Source organism: Nomascus leucogenys, chromosome 10 (assembly GCF_006542625.1).
Source record: "Nomascus leucogenys isolate Asia chromosome 10, Asia_NLE_v1, whole genome shotgun sequence".
Lineage (NCBI taxonomy): Eukaryota > Metazoa > Chordata > Mammalia > Primates > Hylobatidae > Nomascus > Nomascus leucogenys.
The window spans coordinates 64245018-64268228 of NC_044390.1; the positions used below are offsets into that span (position 1 = coordinate 64245018).

At 48.3% G+C, this 23211-nt stretch overlaps 1 protein-coding gene across 2 annotated transcripts; it reads left to right on the top strand.

Moving 5' to 3' along the window:
• The first annotated feature begins 132 nt into the window (after positions 1 to 132).
• On the top strand, positions 133 to 21417 carry ZNF473 (zinc finger protein 473). 2 transcript variants are annotated; one of them, XM_030821116.1, is made up of 5 exons: positions 133 to 483; positions 3438 to 3637; positions 11790 to 11916; positions 14359 to 14448; positions 17294 to 21417. In XM_030821116.1, the coding sequence occupies exons 2-5, from the start codon at positions 3629 to 3631 to the stop codon at positions 19681 to 19683; spliced, it is 2616 nt and encodes an 871-aa protein (XP_030676976.1). In that variant the 5' UTR covers positions 133 to 483; positions 3438 to 3628; the 3' UTR covers positions 19684 to 21417. The 2 variants fall into 2 exon arrangements, with proteins under 2 accessions (XP_030676976.1, XP_030676977.1); XM_030821117.1 differs by lacking the exons at positions 133 to 483; positions 3438 to 3637; positions 11790 to 11916 and having other exon boundaries at positions 13028 to 14448; positions 17262 to 21417.
• The last annotated feature ends 1794 nt before the right edge of the window (positions 21418 to 23211 follow it).

Here is a 23211-nt window from a genome sequence, read left to right on the forward strand (position 1 = left end):
TGTGAGGCATCTCTTCACCAATCAGGTCATATTACCACTTCTCCCTCCTCAACTCCGCCCCTTATTTCCGCGCGTTTTCTCAGAAAGCCCGTCTCAACGCGTTTCCATGGCAACCTACCGCTTGATCTTCGGAAAAAGGGAAGACTCCTAGTCTTCTAGTAAAGGCAAGAAGCTAATTAGATGATTCTTTAACAAGGTAAAAATCTGGACTACAAACCCTGATGCCGCCTGGTCCTGATTCTGTTTCTACTCTACTCTGAGTGCTAAAGCTGAAAAAGCGGGAGGAGATGGGAAGGCGAACGAAGTCGCCCGCACAGCCCTCTGGGAAATAGAGTCCTGGAGCTGGCGCGGAGGATCCTGGGTGTAGCCGCTCAGAGAAGCTTCTCGCGCACAGGAAGTCGCTGCGAGGAGGCGCGTGTACGGGGAGTTGAATCTCCCGGTCCCTCGAGGTTGGGGTTGCGTCCGGCCGACTGCAATCCCGAGGTACGGAGACGCTGGGGCTGAGGGACTTACGGGCTCGGTCCTTCCTGAGAGGTGACGGAATGCAAGTGGGGGCGACTTCGGCAAAGGGTGCGTCGCCTTGGGCGGCGGTTGTCAGGGTGAAGGTGTGAAACGTCTTTCACAGTCTGTTATGAAAACCGCTCAAGGTCTGGGCGATTTTGAAAAACGCTCAAGGTCTTTCAGCCCGATAATTGTTTGGCTTAAGTCACTCTGGGCTGCATGACCTTGGGCTCCACCTCTGGGCCCTCGTTTCTTTCCTCCCAGAGCTGAGAGTATATGAGATGTGGGCAGAATGTGATTTGGTAACTGCAGACAGGGATCTCAAGCTCAGCTGTCTGTGAGGGCCAGGCAGATAACATACAGGAAAGAAGAGAACTGCTCCAGGTGAGGCTGCGGGGCCTTGGGGAGCACGTGCCTCTCTGTCGTCCAGGTTGGAGTACAGTGACACAATAATAGCTCACTGCAGCCTTGAACTCCTGGGCTCAAGCGATCCTCCTACTTCAGCCTCCCAAACGATCCTCCTACCTCAGCCTCCCAAGTAGTTGGGACTACTGGCACGCGCCGCCACAACTTGCTTATTTTTAATTTTTTTTTTTTTTTTTTTTTTTAGAAACAAGGTCTTGTTACGTTGCCCAGGCTGGTCTGGAACCCCTTTCACCCTCCCAAAGTGCTGGGATTATAAGCATCCCCCACTTGCCTAGCACTGGTCGGGGAGTTTTAAATGGGCTCCAGTGAACTAACTTCGTGGGATGTAGACCCAATGTTGCCAAATCCTAGGATGTTTCAGAAGTTGGAAACATAATTTTTAGGTGCAATTTCCCAATTTTCAAGTTTGAGACTAGTGAGCCATGCTTGAATTTTCTTTCAAAACATGCTGTCTGCCAACAAACATTATGGGCCAAATATCTGTCAACCGAGTTATACTCATAGGTTGAGGCTTAACCTCTGACATGTAGAAAAACTCATTGTTCAGTAGAATTAGCATTTATTGTAGGTCTACTATATTCCCATATTTGTAGTCTCAAAAATCTGGAAAACTCAGAAGAACAAATATTTTTTTCATAAATTTAGTGTCTGTGCCTTACCTGAACTACTACAGGGTATTTTTTTAAATATAACTTTAAATTATTCTACCTAGAATGAATGATGATACCTTTCTCTAGAAATGGTAAAGTGTTCAATTATGAAATGCAACCTGATCCACACTGCGCTGGGACTTTGTTTTGTTTTGTTTTTGTTTTTGTTTTTGAGACGGAGTCTCGCTCTGTCACCCAGACTGGAGTGCAGTGGCGTGATCTCGGCTCACTGCAAGCTCCACCTCTCGGGTTTACACCATTCTCTCACCTCAGCCTCCCGAGTAACTGGGACTGCAGGCACCCACCACCACGCCTGGCTAATTTTGTTGTTGTATTTTTAGTAGAGACGGGGTTTCACTGTGTTAGCCAGGATGATCTCGATCTCCTGACCTCGCGATCCGCCTGCCTTGGCCTCCCAAAGTGCTGGGATTACAGGCGTGAGCCGCTGCGGCCGGCCCTGCACTGGGACTTTAATGAAATATGCCATATATATGCCATATCACCTTTTTAAAATAAAAGTTGAATTTCAAAGCACATCTGGCCTTGGAGTTTGAAGAATTTGTGGGCCTGTGTCATTGTTAAGTGATCCGTGCTGCCTTGTGATATGAAATGCTTTCAGCACTCCGCAGATATGTGCTACTTGGTCCACGCAATGGATACAAATGGGTAAAAATGTCTGTGGTACAGTTTTGCATATTATGGGTCATGAAAATAACTAGGTGGGCAGTGACTATGATTTTTTTTTTTAATGAAGTAGAATAAAAGAGACTAGAATAGAAAACATCCCAGTACATCTTACATTGCAGGGTAAGTATTGCTTCGTGAAGCTTTTGTTTAGTTACACTGTGTGTTTGAGTAGTCATGATACTTTTTTTCTTTTTTGAGATGGAGTCCCACTGTGTTGCCCAGGCTGGAGTGCAGTGGCACCATCTCAGTTCACTGCAGCCTCCGCCTCCTGGGTTCAAGTGATTCTTTACCTCAGCCTTTCGAGTAGCTGGGATCACAGGCACGCGCCACCAAGCCCAGCTAATTTTTGTATTCTTAGTACAGACGGGGTTTCAGCATATTGGCCAGGCTGGGCTTGAACTCCTGACCTCAAGTAATCTGCCCACCTCGGCCTCCCAAAGTACTGAGATTACAGGCGTGAGCCACTGTGCCTGGCCTATACTACATATTGGTGTTGTTACTGTGGGTCATGGTTAAAACAAAAGTTGAAATATTTCTGTTGTAGAGATAGCGGCCAGGTGCAGTGGCTCACAACTGTAATCTCAGCACTTTGGGTGGCCCACGAGGGCGGCTTACTTGAGGTCAGGAGTTTGAGAACAACCTGGGCAACAAGTGAGATCCTGTCCCTACAAAAAGTGAAAAAGATTAGCCGGATGTGGTGGCATATGCTTGTAGTCCCAGTTACTTGAGAGGCTGAGGTTGGAGGATTGCCTAAGCCCAGTAGTACTCCAGCCTGGCAACAGAGCAAGACCTTGTCTCAAAAAAAAAAGTAAGAGTTTCGGAGGCCAATTTACCTGAACTCAAATTCCAGAGATGATAATCAGAAATCCCAGAAGCATTGTTCCATTGGTTCTTTAGACACCTTCGTTCTGTCAACAACTGTAGGTGCTTTTACACCTACTGTTAAAGCACCTACTGTGTACTAGGCACCATGCTGGTGCTAAGACAGCAGTGAGCAACACAGAAGCTCCCACTGTGGCCGTAGACTTTCATCACCAAATCTCCGAAACATGTGTTGACTGACTGTGTTAGGGGCTGACAATGGTGGCGGAGCTGTTCTGTAGGTTCTGAAGCACAGCGGAAATGTGGGGCTGGGGTGGCTTCAGTAAATACAGTTGTTGTTGTCCCCTGCAGGGAGACTCACATTGGGACTTGTCCTCCTCCTCCTGGACATTTTGGGGGCTCGTCAGCATGGACAGCGAGTCAGCCATGGGCGGAAGGGAGGCTTTCTCACAGCTCCCTTGTGCTTCCCACAGCCCTGCCAGCCGGGAACACGGAGGGGAAGGAGGAGGAGCTTAAAAGAGGCTACTGAACCCCAGTTGGCCATGGCTGAGGTGAGTTGAAGGTCGCTCTGTCTTAATCGGTCACACCCAAAGGCAGAAAAGTTGGCCTTCCTTTGTGGCCGAGGTGAGTCGAAGGTCGCTCTGTGTTGATTGGTCACCCCCATGGCAGGAAAGCTGACCTTCCTTTGTTTTGGCCTCCCTGTCCCATGGTGGCTCCCAGGCGATCTTTGTTAAAGGAAAGCTCGCATGCTGTTCTTTTCTGCTTGTACTCTTCTGGGAACGCCTATTGCTTATAGGATAAATTCCAGGTTTTTCAGCCTTCCTGTGTGTTCTGGGTTCTACCCTCTTTGCACCATCTTCTGTCATTTCTCTAGATAACCAATACTCCCTTTGGCCTAGTAGTAAAAGTTGATTCTGTACTTTCCAGCAGCTTCCCTGCCTTTGCTCAGGTTGGGCCCTCTACTGGAATTCCCTGCCCCTTTTCCATCTGGTAATGTCTCACACAGCTTTTAAGACCCGGCTTAGTTCCTCCACCCTTCCCTAGGCAGTCAGCACTTTCCCGCTCTAGCCTTCCATAGCACCCCCTGCTGCCTCCGCTGTAGCACAGATCCTCCTAGATATGGATGTTCCTGCCCGTATCTTTCAGCCCCACCAGACGAGATGCTCCTTGGGGACAGGAACTGATGAGGAGTCATCTCTGGGTCCCCAGGGCCCAGCACAGGCCAGGCACACAGGAAGCCTCATGAGGTGTTAGTTGAATGAATGAATGAATCAATGAATGATGCATGAAACCATCTCTCTATCTGGTAAACATCTGTTCATCCTTAGTGATCCAGCTTGAATGACCTCCCCTCCAGGAAGCTTTCCCTGACCTCAAGGCAATGGCCTCCCTCTCTCCCCTGGCCCACACAGCCCCCGATACCTCCCTGTGCCACAGTCCTACCTCCCTCATGTCTCTCCATCAGACCATGAGCTCCATGAGGCCAGGAAACAGGTCTGACACACGTCCATGTCCCCAGTGCCCACAATGTGGTCTAGCACACAGGGTAAATGATTGCCAAATATGTGCTTTGACCTTGTCACTTTCCTGTGGCTCCCCAGTGCCTCAAGGATCAAGTCTGCCCCTGTCTTCCCACCTCCTCCATCACTGTGACTAGGGGCCTTGTCCAGCACAGTCTGGGAGTGTGAGGAAAGGAAGCCCCTCAAAGGTCCTGTTTGATCTGGCTCCTGCTTGGCTGGTACTCTTGACAGGATATAGACAGCAACAGTTTCTGTTATAAGTATCAGAAATTGACTTACGCAGTCAGGAGACTATTAATTATATAACCAAAAGTCCAGAGGTAGGGCTTTCATGATCTGCAAGTGTGATTGGGACTCAGTTTATTGTCCCCATCTTGAACCTCACTTAGTATGGGTTCCATCCTTTGTGAGCTCCTTCCCTTGTCCCAAAACAGCTATCAGGACCATGTGCTGTTTTGCCTCATTCAACAAGTATTTACTCTGGGCCTGCCATGTGTGGGCTTTGTTCTAAGTCTGGACTAGGGAAACGGTTTAGGTGGTTCCTGCCCTCATGAAGCTTACATTATTGTGGGTGACAGCGTATGAGCTTGCTAGGGCTGCTGTAACAAAGTGCCACACACTGGGTGGCTGAAAACAACAGAAATTGTTGGTCTCGCAGTCTTGGAGGCCAGAAGTCTGAGATCAGGGTGTTGGCAGGGCTGGATCCTTCTGAGGCTGTGAGCCAGGCCTCTTCCCTGTCTTCTGGCAGATGGTGGCCAGCTTTGGTGTTCCTTGGCCCGGAGAGGCATCACCTCAATCTCTGCCTTCATCTTCACAGGACGTTCTCCCCGTATCTTCACATTGTCTTCCCTCAGCCTGTGTTCGTCTTTGTGTCCCCATTTCTCCTTTTTATAACAACTTCAGTCGTGTTGGATTAGGACCCACCCTGATGACCTCATCTCAGGTTGATCACCTCTGTAAAGACCCCATTTCCGAATAAGGGCAAATTCTGAGGTACTGGTGGTTATAACTTCATTGTATCTTTTTGGAGGGTTACAGTTCAACCCATACCACACAGTAAAATGCATTAAGTAAATCACATAGAATGCAGGCAGTATTAAGGATTATGGAAGAAAGGGGTAGGGAGGCCCCGGGTAGATTTGCTGTTTTATACAGAGGGGTGGGAGAAGGCCTTATGGAGAAGAGGCATTTCAGTAGAGACCTGAGGGACACAATCTTGGCTCTAAGATGGGGGCTGGCAGGTGTATTCAGAGAGCTGCAAGGAAGCCGGTGTGGCTGGAGCAGAGTGGATGAGCAGGAAAGGGGGAGAAGGTGAGCCCTGAGTGGTAGCTGGGGCCAGATCTTTAGGGCCCTGGAGATCACTGTATGGTCTCTGTCTTTAAATATGGTGAATCCAGAGGCCATTGGAGGGTTTGGAGCAGAGGAGGGACAGGATTTGCTGTAAGCGGAAACAGGATCCCCCTGGCTCGTCCACCCAATTCCTGCTTAGCATCACCATTGGGACGACTGTTTCAGGGTCTTACTGCTGCTGTAACAAATAATACAAACTTGGGGGCTTAAAAACAACACAAATTTATTCTTTTACAGTTCTTCAGATCTGAATCCCAAAATGATCTTACGGGGCTCAAACCAAGGTGTTAGCAGGGTGCGTTCCTTCTGGAATCCCTAGGGAAGAATTCAGTCCTTGCCTCTCCCAGTTTCTGGAGGCTGCTTATATTCATCAGCTCCTGGCTGATGAATATCTCTAATCTCTGCTTCTGTCATGGCATCACCTCGTTTCTCCTGTGATTCCTTGTCTCCCTCTTATTAGATCCTTGTGATGACATTTAGGACCAACCCAGATAATCTAGGATAATCTCCCCTTTTCCAGATTCTTAATCACAGCTGCAAAGTCCCTTTCGCCATGTAAGATAACATTCATGGGTTCTGGGAATTAAGACAGGGACATCTTTGTGTATGGGGTAGGGGCATTATTCGGCCATGACAATCTACAGGATATCTCAAACTTTACATGTCACAAACCAAACTCAGACTCTGCCCTGAAAGCTGCTTCTGCGTCTCAGTAAGTGGCAACTTTGTCCTTCCAGCTGCTCAGGCTAAAAACGTAGAGCCATCCCAGGGTCTTCTGTCTTTCACACCCTCCATGTTATTCGTCAGGAAATCTTGTCAGCACCGTTATCTGAATATCTGGAATCTCAACACTTCTCACCCCCTCCATTTCTGCCACCATTTCTCACCTGGATTATCAAACTGGCCTTTTTCCGTGACTCCCTGCTTCTGCCCTTCCCACCTTCTGTCTTTTCCCACGAAGCAGCAAGAGGAGGATGCTGTTTAGTATATGTGTAATTTTTAAAATATTTTTTATTGTAAAATCACAGGTGCAGAAATGCACACACATCAAATGCATGACTTAATGAAGGTGAACGCCACCTAGATCAAGAGTGAGAATTTTTTTTGCCATCCACCCCAGAAGTCCTTCGTGGACTCTGTCATAGCCCTCTCGCATCCCCAATAAGTAACCTGATTTTTATGATTACCACTTGCTTTATTAGCCAAATACACAATCCCTTGCCCCTTCTTGTTTTTTAATGTCTCCTGTGTCTCTTAATCTTTGGATTCCTCCTTCACCCCTTTCTGTTCTCAACTGTTAGTTAGAGAACAGTTAGTCCTTTGAAGAGCTGGCATGGTTCGATCTGTAGAATTCCTCAGTCTATTTTCTCTGGTTCCATCCTTGTGGTGCAGTTCAGTTTATTCCCAGTTGGCAGCTAGGTCCAGAGGCTTGATTAGACTCATGGTTAATCCTTTTACCAAGAATCTCTTGTCCTCCCTGTTTGTGATCCTGGCAGATATTGATGCTTCCTGCCTTATTACCTGTTGATTCATCAGGGCTTGCAAAATGGTGCTGTCATTTCTTTTCATTTATTAGTTGGAATACTTTACAAGACATCCTTCGGCTGGGCATGGTGGCTCACGCCTGTAATCCCAGAACTTTGGAAGGCTGAGGTGGGCAAATTGCTTGAGCTCAGGAGTTCAAGATCAGCCTGGGCAACGTGGTGAAACCCCATCTTTACAAAAAATTTAAAAATTAGCAGGCCGGGCGCGGTGGCTCACGCTTGTAATCCCAGCACTTTGGGAGGCCGAGGCAGGCGGATCACGAGGTCAGGAGATCGAGACCACGGTGAAACCCCGTCTCTACTAAAAATACAAAAAATTAGCTGGGCGTGGTGGCGGGCGCCTGTAGTCCCAGCTACTCGGAGGCTGAGGTGGGAGAATGGCGTGAACCCGGGAGGAGGAGCTTGCAGTGAGCCGAGATTGCGCCACTGCACTCCAGCCTGGGCGACAGAGCAAGACTCCGTCTCAAAAAAAAAAAAAAAAAAAAAATTAGCCAGGTGTGGTGGTGTGCACCTGTAGTCCCAGCTACTCAGGAGGCTGAAGTGAGAGTATCACAGGAGCCCAAGAAGGTTGAGGCTACAGTGAGCTGTGATAGTACCACTGCACTCCAGCCTGGGTGACATGAGACCCTGTCTCAAAAAAAAAAAACATTATCTACTATTTGTCTAGTCGACGGTAGAGTTCATATAGGACAGGTAGGGTAAATGCTTGACTCTTCTTTTATTTGCTAGTTTTCACTATAAGGAATTGGTTTCCTTCTGTCATGTCATCCTTCAAAGGTGACCAGTTCTTTTGTACAGGAACTGGCTGCCCCCTTTTTTCCTGTACCTAGCACAGGGGCTGGCTCATAGGAGGTGCTTAGTCATCATTGGACAGATAAGTAGACAACAAGCACCACTTATTCAGCAGCTTCTTAGTGAGTTGGGTCTCTGCTGAGCCCTGTGTAGGCATCAGCTCACTTCATCCTATAGCAGCCTTATTTTAGAGAAGAGGCAGTGTGAGCATTAGAGAGGTGGACTAACAAGGTCCCACAGTTAATAGATAGTAGAACTAGAATTTGAACTGGGACCTGTCTGACTCTAAAGCTGAGCCTCTAACAGGTCAGCCTCCTGGGGATTGCATAGCAGATTAGAGCTCGTGCCACCCCACCACCTACTCACTGTGTGCTGTGGTTGGAATGTTTGTCCCCTTTGAAACTCTTTTTTTTTTTTTTGAGAGGGAGACTCTGTTGTCCAGGCTGGAGTGCAGTGGTGTGATCTTGGCTCATGGAACCTGCATCTCCTGGGCTCAAGTGATCCTCTTACTTCAGCCTCCCGAGTAGCTGGGACTACAGGCGTGCGCTACCACGCCCAGCTAATTTTTGTGTGTTTTTGGTAGAGATGGGGGTTTTACCACGTTGCCCAGGCTCATCTCGAACTCCTGAGCTCAAGCAATCTGCCTGCCTCAGCCTCCCAAAGTGCTGGAATTACAGGCGTGAGCCACCATGCCCCACCAATCGAAACTCCTTGAAATTTAATCCCTAATATGTAGCTGTATTAAGAGGTAGGACTTTTTTTTTTTTTTTTTTTTTTTTTGAGATGGAGTCTCACTCAGTCGCCCAGGCTGAAGTGCAGTGGCGCGATCTCGGCTCACTGCAAGCTCCGCTTCCCAGGTTCACGCCATTCTCCTACCTCAGCCTCCTGAGTAGCTGGGACTACAGGCGCCCACCACCACACCTGGCTAATTTTTTTTTTTTTTTTTTTTTTTGGATTTTTAGTAGAGGCAGGGTTTCACTGTGTTAGCCAGGATGGTGTCGATCTCCTGACCTCGTGATCTGCCTGCCTCGGCCTCCCAAAGTGCTGGGATTACAGGTGTGAGCCACCGTGCCCGGCCAAGGTGGGGACTTTAAGAGATGATTGGGTCATGAAGGCTCTGCCTGTGTGAATGAATTCATTTATTCATGGAATAATGGGTTATCATGAGAGTGGGTCTGTTGTAAAAGCCAGCTTGACATTGCTTCAGTTCCCTCACCATGTTATGCCTTGTGCCATCTTAGGGCTCTGCAGAGTCTCCACCAGCAAGAGGACCCTCACCAGAGGCAGTCTGTTGGCCTTGGACTTCCCAGCCTTGAGAACTATAGGAAACAAATTTCTTTTCTTTATAAATTACCCAGTTATAGCAACAGAAGATGGACTAATATACTGTGTAACTTGGAGAAAGTTACTGTTTGGGCCTTGATTTTGTTTTCTATAAATTGGGGATAATCCTGCCTCAAAGAGGAGTTGGGCAGTTCAGTGACTCACTGCACCTGAAGCATTAAACCATTGCCGGCATGCAGAAAGCTCTTTGCCAAAGAAGGGCTTTTGCAGTCAGATGCCTGGAGGGTTGGGCTGGGCAGTGTAAGCCAGGGTGGAATTGCCCCTTTGTCGAGCTCTTCCTGTGTGCTAAGTACTGTGCAGTCACCTCCCAGCAATATTTCAGTTGCTTCTTGTAGCAGCCCTGATGAGATGGGACTCGTTGGTCCCATTTCACTAGGGGAGCAGGAAGTGGGGTCACAAGAGACAGCAGCTTACTTGCCAATAGTCACTCATAAAGTGAAGGTAGTAGGGCCATACCTCAAACCCAAACTAAAGAGAGGTGGTTTTCATTCTTAAAATGTGCCTGTGTGCACACATGCACATGTGTGCCTGTGCCCACATTGATGGAGATTTGGAAGAGACATACCAGTCATGGTTTCACCTAGAGATGGGGTGTGTGGGGGCAGGCTTTCACGTTTTATTGTTGGTACTTCTCAAGTATTTGAATTTTTATCCTAAATATCCATTAACTGGCCAGGTACAGTGGCTCATGCCGGTAATCCCAACACTTTGGGAGGCAGGGGCGGGAGGATCACTTGAGGCCAAGAGTTCAAGACCAGCCTGGGCAACATGGCAAGACTCCTACTCTACCAAAAAAAAAAAAAAATTAGCCGAGTCTGGTGGCACAGGCCTGTAGTCCTAGCTACTTGGAGGCTGAGGCAGGAGGATTGCTTGAGCCCAGGAGGTGGAGGCTATGATCGTGGCACTGCACTCCAGCCTGGGCAACAGAGTGAGACCCTCTCTATCTCTCTCACTCACTCCCTGTCTCTCTCTCTCTATATATATAATATATATGTGATATATATAATTTATAAATTACCAGATTTATAAATTACCATAACTTACAAACGACAGAAGGAAAGTAATTCCTTATAGTGAAAACTGGCAAATAAAAGGAGAGTCAAGCATTTACCCTACCTGTCCTATACGAACTCTACCGCTGACTAGCCAAATAGTAGAAATTTTTTTTTTTTTTTTTCGAGACAGGGTCTCACTGTTACCCAGGCTGGAGTGCAGTGGTGCGATCACAGCTCACTGTAGCCTCCACCTCCTTGGGCTCCTGTGATACTCTCACGTCAGCCTCCTGAGTAGCTGGGACTACAGGTGCATATATAAATTATATAAATATACATAATTATAAAATAAAATTTTATATAATATATACATGTATACATACACACACATAAATAATAATAAACACTTATTAACTAGGAAAGTTTTAAAATGAAAGATGGCATCACTAAAAGTTGGACAACCAGATAGGAGCCTTAGGTAATCATGGGGCCTAAAGCGGACCTGGTACCACCTGTGAGTGGGTCTTTCCCCCAGAAGCTATACTGACTCCAGTATAGATATAGATTTAAATATAGATGTAGATTTAAAAACCTCAGAGCCACATCAGTTACACACAGGGTATGGGCCCCCTGGATTCTGATTGAGACAAGCTAGCTATAAAGACACACCACTGAGAAGTCAGACTAATCTGTATACAGATTTTGAATGTGGTCTAGGTGTTCAGTGATTGAGGAGTTACTGTTCATACTGAAGTATTCACAGGTGAAATCAGATGACCCCTGGGTGATGGGTTCATGGGTGTTAATTATATACATCTCTCTACTTGTATGTATGTTTGAAAATTTACAAAATAAGTCTTGAATGAACACTTAAAAGCAAAAGCGTGAAATAGATTTTTAGGATCAGGCAGACCTGGGTTCGGTCCCACCTGTGTTAACTTCGGTTGACCTCCTGTCCCCTGGTCAAGGTCAAGGTCCTTTTCTTTGCCTACAAAATACAGGGGTTTCCAATCTCTTGGGTCTCAAGATTCTTGTGAGGCTGAGGATGGGATGGTTTTTGCCCAAGGCCTGGCAGATTGAGGGCTGGGAGTGCCCTGAGTGAGCTGTTGGGCTCCTCCCTGACCCCAGCCTCTGAGTGACCAATAGTGTGTTGTGTTTCAGGAATTTGTGACCCTCAGGGATGTCGGCTTGGACTTCCCCTTGGAAGACTGGGAGCAGCTCGGGCTGGAACAGGGGGACATGTTCTGGGACACAGCGTTGGACAATTGCCAGGACCTCTTCCTGCTGGGTGAGTGTTGCCTGTCCCCAGGGGCCTACTCACTGCTCTGCTTGGTGATCACCCATGCTTTCCACCACCCACAGGGTGAAATCCTGGCTCCTGGGCTCCTCAGAATCAGCATGACCTAGCCCAGCAGTTCTCAGCTGGCCAAGGAGACATTAGCAATGTGTGGAGACATTTTTGATTGTTACTCCTTGGGCCAGCAGCGTGCTGCTAGCATCTAGCTGGTAGAACCAAGGGAGGCCGCCACACATCCTACAGTGCACAGGACAGCCCCACAACCAAGGATTGGCCCACGCCAGTGTCAGTAGTGCTAAGCCTGGGAAGCCCTGCTCTGGCCCCTATCTGCCTCCCCAGCCTCGTCTTCACCACTTTCCTACTTGTAGTCAGTCATTCTTCAAGCTGATACTTCAGGGTCTTCCAGTTGTCCTCCCCTCTGCCTAAGCAGCTCTCAGGGCTTACCTTTTTAAAGTTTAACCTGGGACCCTGTTAGAACTCCATACCTCCTCTCCTACTTATCTTGTCTGTCGCTCCTTCATGTTCTAACTACCATTGTATCATCCAGAGTGGGAGCTGTGTGAGGACAGGGCATGTCCCCAGTGTTTGGAACAAACAGTACCTGCTCTAGGGCCCAGCAGACAGCTCTAAATTGATGAATGATTGAGTAGCAGCTCTTAGGACTTGCTTCTTCAATCCTCCAGTCACCCCATGAGGAAGTTGGGTTGTCCCTCTTTTGCCGATTGGTCTGAAACTGAGGTTAAAAGAGTGGCAGTCACCTACCCAGCTGTGTCAGTGTCCCCAGGAGCACCCACAGATTCAGTGATTGACTAGGATTCCCAGGACTCATCCTGTAGTCAGACTCATGGCTATGACTTACTACAGTAAAAAGATTCAGAGCACAGTCAGCAAAGGGAGGAGGTACATGGGGCAAAGTCCAAGGAAGCCAGGCACAAGCTTCCAGAATTCTCTCTCAGGGGAGTCACATGGGACATGCTTAATTCCCCCAGCAATATTGTAGAATGTGATATCGCTTGTGAAATGCTGTCCACCAGGGAAGCTCATCAGAGACTCAGTGCCAGGGTTTTTACTGGGGGCTGGTCACGTGGGCCCCTCTGCCTGGCACATTCCAAAATTCCAGATCCCCAGAAGGAAAGCAGGTGTAAGCCACTGTGTTTGCACAGTTTCGATCCAGGGAGCGTGTCTCTTCAGTTCTGGAGACAACGGGGTACCCCCCTGAAATCCAGCCTTGCCAGCAGGCTTTTCCCAGGAGAGTAGCCAGCCTGCTGTGTCGCCCTCTTCTGCACACCAGTGTCACACAGTGAGACAGCAGCAGGGCCCAGACTCCAGCTAAGGTCTGTGCAGCTCCAAGGCCACATCACCCCAGCTGCCCATCAGTGTCACCTGATTAACTCATTTTCCCTCTCTGTTGCCTCAGTTCTTTCTTTTTGAAGAACCAGAAAAATAATTTACTCCAAAAGATGAAAGAAGTAAAAGATAACACACTGTGGAAACTATCATTTGATAGAATCTCATCACATTGGGGCAGACTTTCTCCAGACTGGCCAATGTGCTAAGAAGCATCTAATGGGAGGTCCTACCTCAGTGTCTTTTTGAATTTTTAAACTACAGCCCACAGTAAGAAGTGTGTTTACCTCGACTGCCCCTTCACCCATTTGTGTGTATGTATGAGTAGTGTATCCGTGTCCTATTGCTGCTGTTACACATACCACAAACATAGCGACTTCCACCAGCACACTTTTATTATGTTACAGTCCTGGAGGCCAGGAGTTCCAAATGTATGTGGCTGGGCTGGAGGCAAGGTGTTGGCAGGGCCACCATGTTCCTTCTGGAGGCTCCAGCACACAGATAGTCTTTCCTGGCCCGTTGCCAGCTTCTGGAGGTCACCTGTATTGCTTGACTCATGGCTTCTCAGTCTTCAAAGACAGCAGTGGCGTTTTCTCCACTGTGGCCTGTATCCCTCCTGGATGATGACTCTGTTCCCTTCCTTGGGGAAGCTTGTGGAGGGGTAGGGTTCAGGGCTGCTTGGGCTCTGGGACCCTGACATCTGCTGTCCCTGGCCCATGGAGGCCTCAGGCAATGTGTGGCCCATTGGTCAGTGAATGAATCATGAATGGCTAAGGAAGTACGTGCCTCTCCACCTGGCAGATCCTGCCCGTTAAAGAGCTGTCACAAGTCCTTTGTGTCCTCAGCCCCAGCTGTCACAGCTTTGATCACCCTGGATTGTGATTGTTTGGCTCCCTCTCCATTTCTGGACTGGGAACCCTACAGGACAGGCATCCCCAGAGTCGCCCAGTGCAGCACCTGGCCCACACACAGGAGCTGTGTGCAGGATAAAGCATAGAAAAGTCAGGAGAGCCAGGAGGTTCTCACTGAGTGTCTGGATGGTCCTCCATGTCCTGGTTGGATGACAATGCTGTTCTCTCCCTGCAGACCCCCCAAGACCCAACCTGACCTCCCACGCAGATGGCGGTGAAGATCTGGAGCCTCTGGCAGGAGGAAGCCCAGAAGCAACAGGCCCTGGTGAGTGGATGGAGAGGGGCCCCTTGTGTACCTTCTGTCTTCCAGACTTCCATCCTGAGGCTGCAGCCAGCTCTCCCACAGGTCTACCCAGACATTACAATGCTCAGCTTCAGGACTTCACTCTGCCTCTCTCTGGCTTCCATCCCCTCGTCCTGGGAGCTGGGGGGATCAGGACATTTTTATAGACCCTCACTCTGGTGTCTCTCTACCTTGCCCTTCAGCACAGGGTTATCCTGGTGCCTCTCCACAGCTCCTCCTCTTTCCTTCCAGACTCAACAAGGGTACGCCCTCCACTCTCTCATTTGGTCTCTCTACTTTCCTGCCTTGTGCTCCCTGAGTGTGTTGACCCTCATTCTACTTCTTTTACCTCCTTTCCTTCAGGCCCATTTTTCCTTCCTATCCCTGGGGCATAGCAGATGGCCACATCAGGGAGTAACTTAAGCCCAGGCCTGAATGCTGCCAAGAGCATCTGCCCTGCCATCTCCCAAGTCGGGGTTCCTCCAGGTGGATCAGGTTAGGTGGTGAGGATTCCTGGGGTATTACCCATGGTAGAGACGTCCCCAGCATGAGAAGCAGGGCCCTGAACCAGAGACCACAGGAGTCTCAGGCTGTACCCTACCCAGTCAGTCTGCAGCTCCCTTCTTGGCTCACCATGCTCAGGCTCCTGTACATGAGGCCTCTGCAGCCTCTTCAGCACATCAGTGTCCCTCATAGGTGACTAACTCATGCACAGGCTCTCACAACCTCTGCTTTCTGTTTCTGTCACCTCAGCATATTGGCTGTTTCCAAGCATAGGTAGCCATGCCTTTACTAACAAATATACCTCCATATCCTCTAGTAGTGACACTTGAGTTGCATAGTTAACCACATAGCGTCTTTCCCCTTTAACGGCATGCCTCTCTTGGAAGCAGGGCTTAGCTGATTCACCCTGTATTCCCAGCTCCTGACATCATGCTTGGCACATAAGGGGTGCTTATTACATGTCTGTCGGTGCATTTGAGGCAGAGGGAACAACATGAGCACAGGTGTGGTGAGGAGAGTGAGCTGGATATCTGTGGCAGAGATGAGCAGAGGCAAAGGTGACAATTCAGAACAAGATGCGGTTTCAGAAGGCTTTCATTTGCAAGTTTTACTTCCAGGCAGAGAGACTTTAAGCAGTCTCATAGATACTCAGATGGTGAGCCAAGAACTGCAGAAGGGACAGGCTGGAAAAGGTATGATGATGGAGGAGAGGAGAGATGGGGAGACTGGAGGCATACAGCAGAGCAGTGACATTCATGTTTTGTGAAGGATCCCAGAGAGCATAAGTACAGCTTGGTAGTTAAGAATATGGGGGCCAGGCGTGGTGGCTCATACCTGTAATCCCAGCACTTTGGGAGGGCGAGGCAGGCCAGTCACTTGAGGTCAGGAGTTTGAGACCAGCCTGGCCAACATGCTGAAACTCCGTCTCTACTAAAAATACAAAAATCAGCTGGGCGTGGTGGAGGGCACCTGCAGTCCCAGCTACTCAGGAGGCTGAGGCAGGAGAATCACTTGAACCCAGGAGGCAGAGGTTGCATTGAGCTGAGATCACGCAGCACTTCAGCCTGCGCAACAGGGCAAGACTCAGTCTCCAAAAAAAAAAAAAAAAAAAAAAAACATATATATGGGGTCAGAGGGTTCAAATCCTCACTCTGCTGCTCACTTAGCTATAAGAAAGCAGAAACGTGCCTACCTTACAGGAGGTTGTCGGGTGTAACAGAGTGCCTGAGGCACTCCTGCCTGTGAGCAAGCATGCCATGAATGGGAATTACTCTGTCCTGTGAATCTTTCCCATGGCCGCCTCTGTGGCAGTGGATGGATGAGCAGTGGAAGGTCCCCATTAAAGAGCTTACCTTCTGGTGAGGGTCAGGGGTCAGACCCTTTCATAACCTGTTACGGTAGAGGATGGTAAGTGCTCAGCTGGTTTTCAGAGAATACAGGGCAGGGGACTTAAAGCAGAATGGGGATGGAGTTGTCAGGGAAGCCTTTCGGAGGAGGGTGATACTCAAGCTGGGTATTAAAAGACTTAGAGGAGTTAGTCCAGGAAGTGCCATCCAGCATGAGGAACCATTAAAGGCACAGGAGAAAGTCTGGTGGATTTAGGGAACCGCAAGAGTTCTGTGAGGTCAGCACAAAGAACACTGGGCTAATACACTCATTTCTCTTCTCCAGGCAGGAAGCCATGGAAGGGTTTAATCACAGTGATATAGTCAGATCCATTTATTACAAAGCCCTTTAGGGCTAGTATGGAAGACTAGAGAGAGAGAGAGAGAGACAGACAGAAACAGGAGACCAATGAGCAGCCTGGGGTCAGATGCCGAGTCAGTGATAGGAGAGGAAGGGAGTTGAGACATTTCGATAAAGACCAAATGAAAATAGTGCCAAGTTGAGGGAGAGGTAGGGAGGAGGTTGACTCCTAGGATTCTAGCATGGAGAACAGGATGGATGGTGGAGTGGGGGAGAGTGGGGTGTTGTCTGGGATAGAGGATGTAGGATATGAGGAGGAAGATTGTGGTGACAGTGCAGGATAGAGTGGAGAGTAGAAGCAGGTGAGTCCAGGTGACTTTTTAGGGAACTTGGTCAGTCACTTAGGTGTGAAGGTAATGGTAGACTCTCCCTCCTCATTGAACCCTATGGTTTCCCAACTCCCTTCTTGACCCTCCTGGGAATGGGCTCTGTCTGTTTTCTGTGATGCCAGTTCCACATGGGTCACCCCTTTGGGTCCCTTGATGGATAGGCTGGACTCAAGATCTATCACTCTTACTTGCCGTTGTCTGTGTTCTCACCCTTAGTGAACAGGAGACATTTGCACTTGCTGTTTCAGATGTGACTGAGACCAAGAACTCTCCTCCGATGGAGAATTTCTTGGAAGAAGGATTCTCCCAGGAGATTATAGAGATGTTATCCAAGGATGGCTTCTGGAACTCCAATTTCGGAGAAGCCTGTGTAGAGGACACCTGGTTAGATAGTTTGCTAGGCGATCCGGAAAGTCTTCTGAGGTCTGATGTTGCCACCGACGGGCAAAGTCCCACGGAATGCAAGAGTCATGAATTAAAGAGAGGCCTCAGTCCCGTTTCCACCGTTTCCACGGGAGAAGATTCTATGGTGCATAGTGTTTCTGAACAGACCCTCACACCAGCTGAGTCTAAGGAATATAGGGGTGAGTTTGGCTCCTACTTGGACCACAGCCAGCAGGATTCTGTTCAGGAAGGGGAGAAACCATATCAATGTAGTGAGTGTGGGAAAAGCTTCAGTGGGAGTTACCATCTTACCCAGCACTGGATCACTCATACCAGAGAGAAACCCACTGTCCGTCAAGAGTGTGAGCAAGGTCTTGACCAGAATGCTTCCCTTTCTGTGTATCCGAAAACTCACATGGGCTACAAATTCTATGTGTGTAATGAATATGGGACAACTTTTAGTCAGAGTACATACCTGTGGCATCAGAAAACTCACACTGGAGAAAAACCGTGTAAGAGTCAAGACAGTGACCACCCACCCAGTCATGACACACAGCCTGGTGAGCATCAGAAAACTCACCCAGATCGTAAGTCCTACAACTGTAACGAATGCGGCAAGGCTTTCACCCAGATCTTCCACCTTACTCGGCACCAGAAGACCCACACTCGGAAACGCTATGAATGTTCCAAGTGCCAGGCGATCTTCAACTTGAGAAAACACCTCATCCAACATCAGAAAACTCACACTGCAAAAACTACCTCTGAGTGTCAGGAGTGTGGGAAGATTTTTAGGCAGAGTTCGCTGCTCATTGAACACCAGACTCTTCATACTGGAGAGGAGCCTTATAAGTGTAACGAACGTGGGAAATCCTTCAGCCATAACTCTACCCTAAAGATCCATCAGAGGATTCACAGTGGAGAGAAGCCTTACAAATGCAGTGAGTGTGGAAAGGCCTTCCGCCGGCACACTCACCTTAATGAACATCGGCGAATTCATACAGGCTACAGACCCCACAAATGTCAGGAATGCGTCAGGAGTTTCAGCCGGCCCTCACATCTGATGCGACATCAGGCCAGTCACACCTCAGAAAAGCCCTATAGCTGTGCTGAATGCAAGGAGACTTTCAGCGATAACAATCACCTTGTGCAACACCAGAAAATGCACACTGTCAAAACCCCATATGAATGTCAGGAGTGCGGAGAATGCTTCATTTGCAGCTCAACCCTGAAGTGCCACCAGAGTGTTCACACCAGAGAAAAACAAGGATTTGTTGTGAGTGGGAAGATCTTGGATCAGAACCCAGAACAGAAAGAGAGGTGCTTTAAGTGTAACAAATGTGAGAAAACCTTCAGCTGCAGCAAATACCTAACTCAGCACGAGAGGATTCACACCAGGGGGGTGAAGCCCTTTGAGTGTGACCAGTGTGGGAAAGCCTTTGGCCAAAGTACTCGGCTCATTCACCATCAAAGAATCCACTCTAGAGTGAGGCTGTATAAATGGGGTGAGCAAGGGAAAGCCATCAGCAGTGCCTCCCTTATCAAACTTCAGTCCTCCCACACAAAGGAGCACCCTTTTAAATGTAACGAATGCGGAAAGACCTTCAGCCAAAGTGCACACCTCTCAAAACATCAGTTAATTCACGCTGGAGAGAATCCCTTTAAATGTAGTAAGTGTGACAGAGTCTTCACCCAGAGAAACTACCTTGTTCAGCATGAGCGAACTCATGCCAGAAAGAAGCCGTTGGTGTGTAACGAATGCGGGAAAACGTTCCGTCAGAGCTCATGCCTTTCTAAGCATCAGAGAATTCACTCAGGTGAGAAGCCCTATGTATGTGACTACTGCGGGAAGGCCTTCGGCCTGAATGCTGAGCTTGTCCGCCACCAGAGAATTCACACTGGAGAAAAGCCTTATGTTTGTCAGGAATGCGGGAAAGCCTTCACCCAGAGCTCATGCCTTTCTGTTCACCGGAGAGTTCACACTGGGGAGAAGCCCTACAGATGTGGTGAATGTGGGAAAGCCTTTGCCCAGAAAGCAAATCTAACACAGCACCAGATAATTCACACGGGGGAGAAGCCTTACTCCTGTAATGTATGTGGCAAAGCTTTTGGCCTCAGTGCCCATCTCAACCAGCACCTGAGAGTTCACATCCAGGAGACACTTTATCAGTGTCAACGTTGCCAGAAAGCCTTTCGTTGCCACTCAAGCCTCACCCGCCATCAGCGTGTACACAACAAGCAGCAATACTGCCTGTAGCCATTGGGTGGCAGCAGAGTCCCAGAATATGAGACCGTCACTCTGATGTCGAAAGTTGGAAACGATCCCATTGCAAGTTTCTCTCCAAATAAACACATCTAAGGATTGATTAGAAAGTTTGTGCGCATGTTTTTCATTATAACAATGAAAACACAAAAATGGAGACGCTGTACAACGTCAGGATTCAGAGGTAGGCTCTGGAGCTGGTCTACCTTGAGTTAAATCCCACCTCTGCCATCTACTTACTACCTAAGTGACCTTGGGAAAGTCAGAAAAATCTCTCAGGGCCTCGGTGTCCTTATCTGTAAAATGGCCATCACCTACCTCAGAGGGCTTTTCTGAGCATTAAATAAATAAATGTGAAGCACTTAGAACTGATGGCCAGCACGTGAGGGCTCACCAAGTGTAAGCCACAGATACACATCAGCTATAGCACAAATATACTTGTGTTACAAGAAAGGAATTAGTAATCTCTGTGTTTACTGTAGTTAATATTCTTATAATATATCGCTTTTAAGTTTTCCTTTTTTAAAGTTTTTCTCCAGCACTTTACTCTTCTTAAGTGCCTGGCCTTTTTTGTCCCTTTATCTCTCTTTCCTGGTTTTTTTCTTAATCCCCAGAAAGCCAAAAAGAACATGTAAACTCCTAACCTCAACTAGCTACAACCTTCCACTCCTAACCTCCCAAGCCTCTCACTCAAAGAGGACTCCCTATATCCCACAAACACATGCTCCCTCTTCCCATGACCTTCCTCCATTTAACAGTGTTGGTTATGCAATAAGACACCCAATTTTTCATGGGCGTTGACACCAAAACACAGCTGGATTCCATCAGGAAAGCTGCATTAATCAAGGTGTTAACCGCATATGAAGCACAACCCATATGGAAGACATGCTTGGGGGTCAAACCTGTGGTGTGTGGAAGTGACCGCTGGGATGTCATCATTCACCATTTATCCAGGATGGCCGCTCACCAGGCAGTTTGCTAGGCTCGGGGGTGGGTAGTATCAATACACTATGCACTACTGCTCTGAAGCTTCTGGAATCAGAAAGAAATGAATGAATCCATTTTCATAGATGACTGCTGTTAGTTGACAAGTGACATCTTAAAAATGCCACATTCCCGCATGTCACAGGAAGTTCTGGGATCACCAAGGATTGTTGGAGAGTCCAGTGAGATGGAACCACACAACCAGTTCCCTCCTGACAGTGTCTTGTCAGCTCTGGGCATTTGTGCCCTACCACTAAGTGGCTCAGTCACACATTTGCTGAAACAGTAGTCTTATGAAAAGCACTGGACACATACTTTGAATACCTTTTATATTTTAGGTGCTGAAAATGGTGAGGGGGTGAGTGCTCTACACCCTTGAGCTTTTCAACTCTTGCACCTGGACTTCAGCTGGTTAAGTTTGTTAAACTTAGTTGAAACTGGGAACCTGTTGGCTAACCATCGGGCCCTTATACTGTTTTTCAAATGGCTGCAACATTTAACTTCTCGCACATGGTTCCCGTCCTCTGGAGCTCTGTCTTGTCTGGGAGATGGGCATGTTGTATACCAAAAGAGTGTACAAAGTGTTGCAGGGCTGGAACACAATGGGGACTCTGGAAAACTGGCAGCCGTTGGGGGTGGGGGACAGTCTGTAAATCAGTCACCTGTGTTGCTGCAGGCCAGGGTAGAAACGCCCTCCATGTGTGCATATTTGTTGGTTCTCTGATTAAAGTTTTGAGTCTAAAAGCATTGGTTCCTTCTCTCAGCCTGCTGCCATGCAGCCACGCATCAGTCCCTGCCTGCCAGGCCTCACGTCTTTGTGGGGGAGGGCTTCTGGTGGCGATCATTGCCCAGTAAGAAGGAGCAGCTCAGTCTGTTTTCCCACTGTCTGGGTGGGGCATGCACCACTGAGGAGGCACACAAGTTCAGCTGGTCCTCAGATGCATCGTCAAACAACACTTTTCAGTCTTTGTGTGGGCCTAAGTAACCAAGGAGAGAGCACAGGCAGCCTGCAGTTCACTCTTCACAGACAGGTCAGGCCCCAGGCTTGGGGAGTGTTTCTAATTAGCATCCATTAATACATATAACTTTGCTTAGTACTTTAATTTTTGTCTCCACCTTTTTCCTTTAGTGACAAATGACGAGAGATACTAGTTTCCTGCTCATGGTAGTAATAGAAAGTTTTTTTCTTTTTTTATAAAGTGAGCTGATAGGGCTGAGTGTGGTGGTTCATTCCTGTAATCCCAGCACTTTGGGAGGCCTAGGTGGGAAGATTACTTGAGCCCAGGAGTTCCAGACCAGCCTGAACAACATGATGAAACCCTGTTGCCAGGTGCGGTGGCTCACGCTTGTAATCCCAGCACTTTGGGAGGCCGAGGCGGGCGGATCACGAGGTCAGGAGATCGAGACCACGGTGAAACCCCGTCTCTACTAAAAATACAAAAAAAATTAGCCGGGCGTGGTGGCGGGCGCCTGTAGTCCCAGCTACTCGGGAGGCTGAGGCAGGAGAGTGCTGTGAACCCGGGAGGCAGAGCTTGCAGTGAGCTGAGACTGCGCCACTGCACTCCAGCCTGGGCGACAGAGCAAGACTCCGTCTCAAAAAAAAAAAAAACCCTGTCACTACAGAAGAAATATGCAAATTAGCTGGGTGGTGGCCACTGATCACTTAAAAATGATTAGAATGGCAAATTTTATGTATGTTTTTACCACAATTTAAAAAGATTTAAAGTTTAAATAAATTTAGATAAATTTAAAACATTTTAAAGTTTGTGTGGTAGGCTGGGTGTGGTGGCTTATGCCTGTAATCCCAGCACTTTGGGAGGCTGAGGTGGGCGGATTGCTTGAACTCAGGAGTTTGAGACCAGCCTGGGCAGCATGGTGAAACCCTGTGTCTACAAAAAATACAAACAGCCGGGTGTGGTGGCACACGCCTGCAGTCAAGCTACTAGGGAGCCTGAAGTGGGGGAATCGCGAGCCTGAGAGGTTGAGGCTACAGTAGGCTGTGATCACACCACTGCACTCCAGCTTGGGTGACAGAACAAGACCCTGTCTCTGAATAAAGGAAAAAAATGTGATTGGAAAAAGAAATGAGCTACAGGAGCCTAAACCAAGCAAGGCTAAGATGGCAGAACCCAACACCTCGGAGGCTGATGCTAAGACAAGCTCAAACGAGGTCAAGGTATAAAGCAGCAGCAAAGTCTTCTAGGGCCAAGGTCTCCCCCAACATTTCAGAGGTGGGGACCCCTTGTCGGAACTGATAACTCCAGCTAAATTCCAGCTTGGCCTCTGGAAGGGCTGGAGACTAAGGTCAGTCAGGGTGACCAGCCCTGTCAACATAACCAACCTCATAACCCTGGGCACCACGGCGTGGATGGGCTTCTCTGGCAACACTTTGTGTGTTTCCACACGTCATTGTTGAGTGCATTAAGTGCTCTCCATATGACTCTACTGGCAGAGGACACCTGGAAGCTCACGCTTGGTCTCTCCTAGACTCCATCCTATGCACCTTTTCCCATTGCTGGTTTTAATCTCTATTCTTTA

Coding starts and splice junctions, on each gene's coding strand:
- ZNF473 (XM_030821116.1), top strand. Junction 11,917..14,358: donor CCAGGACCTCTTCCTGCTGG/GTGAGTGTTGCC, acceptor CTCTCCCTGCAG/ACCCCCCAAGACCCAACCTG. Junction 14,449..17,293: donor CCCAGAAGCAACAGGCCCTG/GTGAGTGGATGG, acceptor TTGCTGTTTCAG/ATGTGACTGAGACCAAGAAC.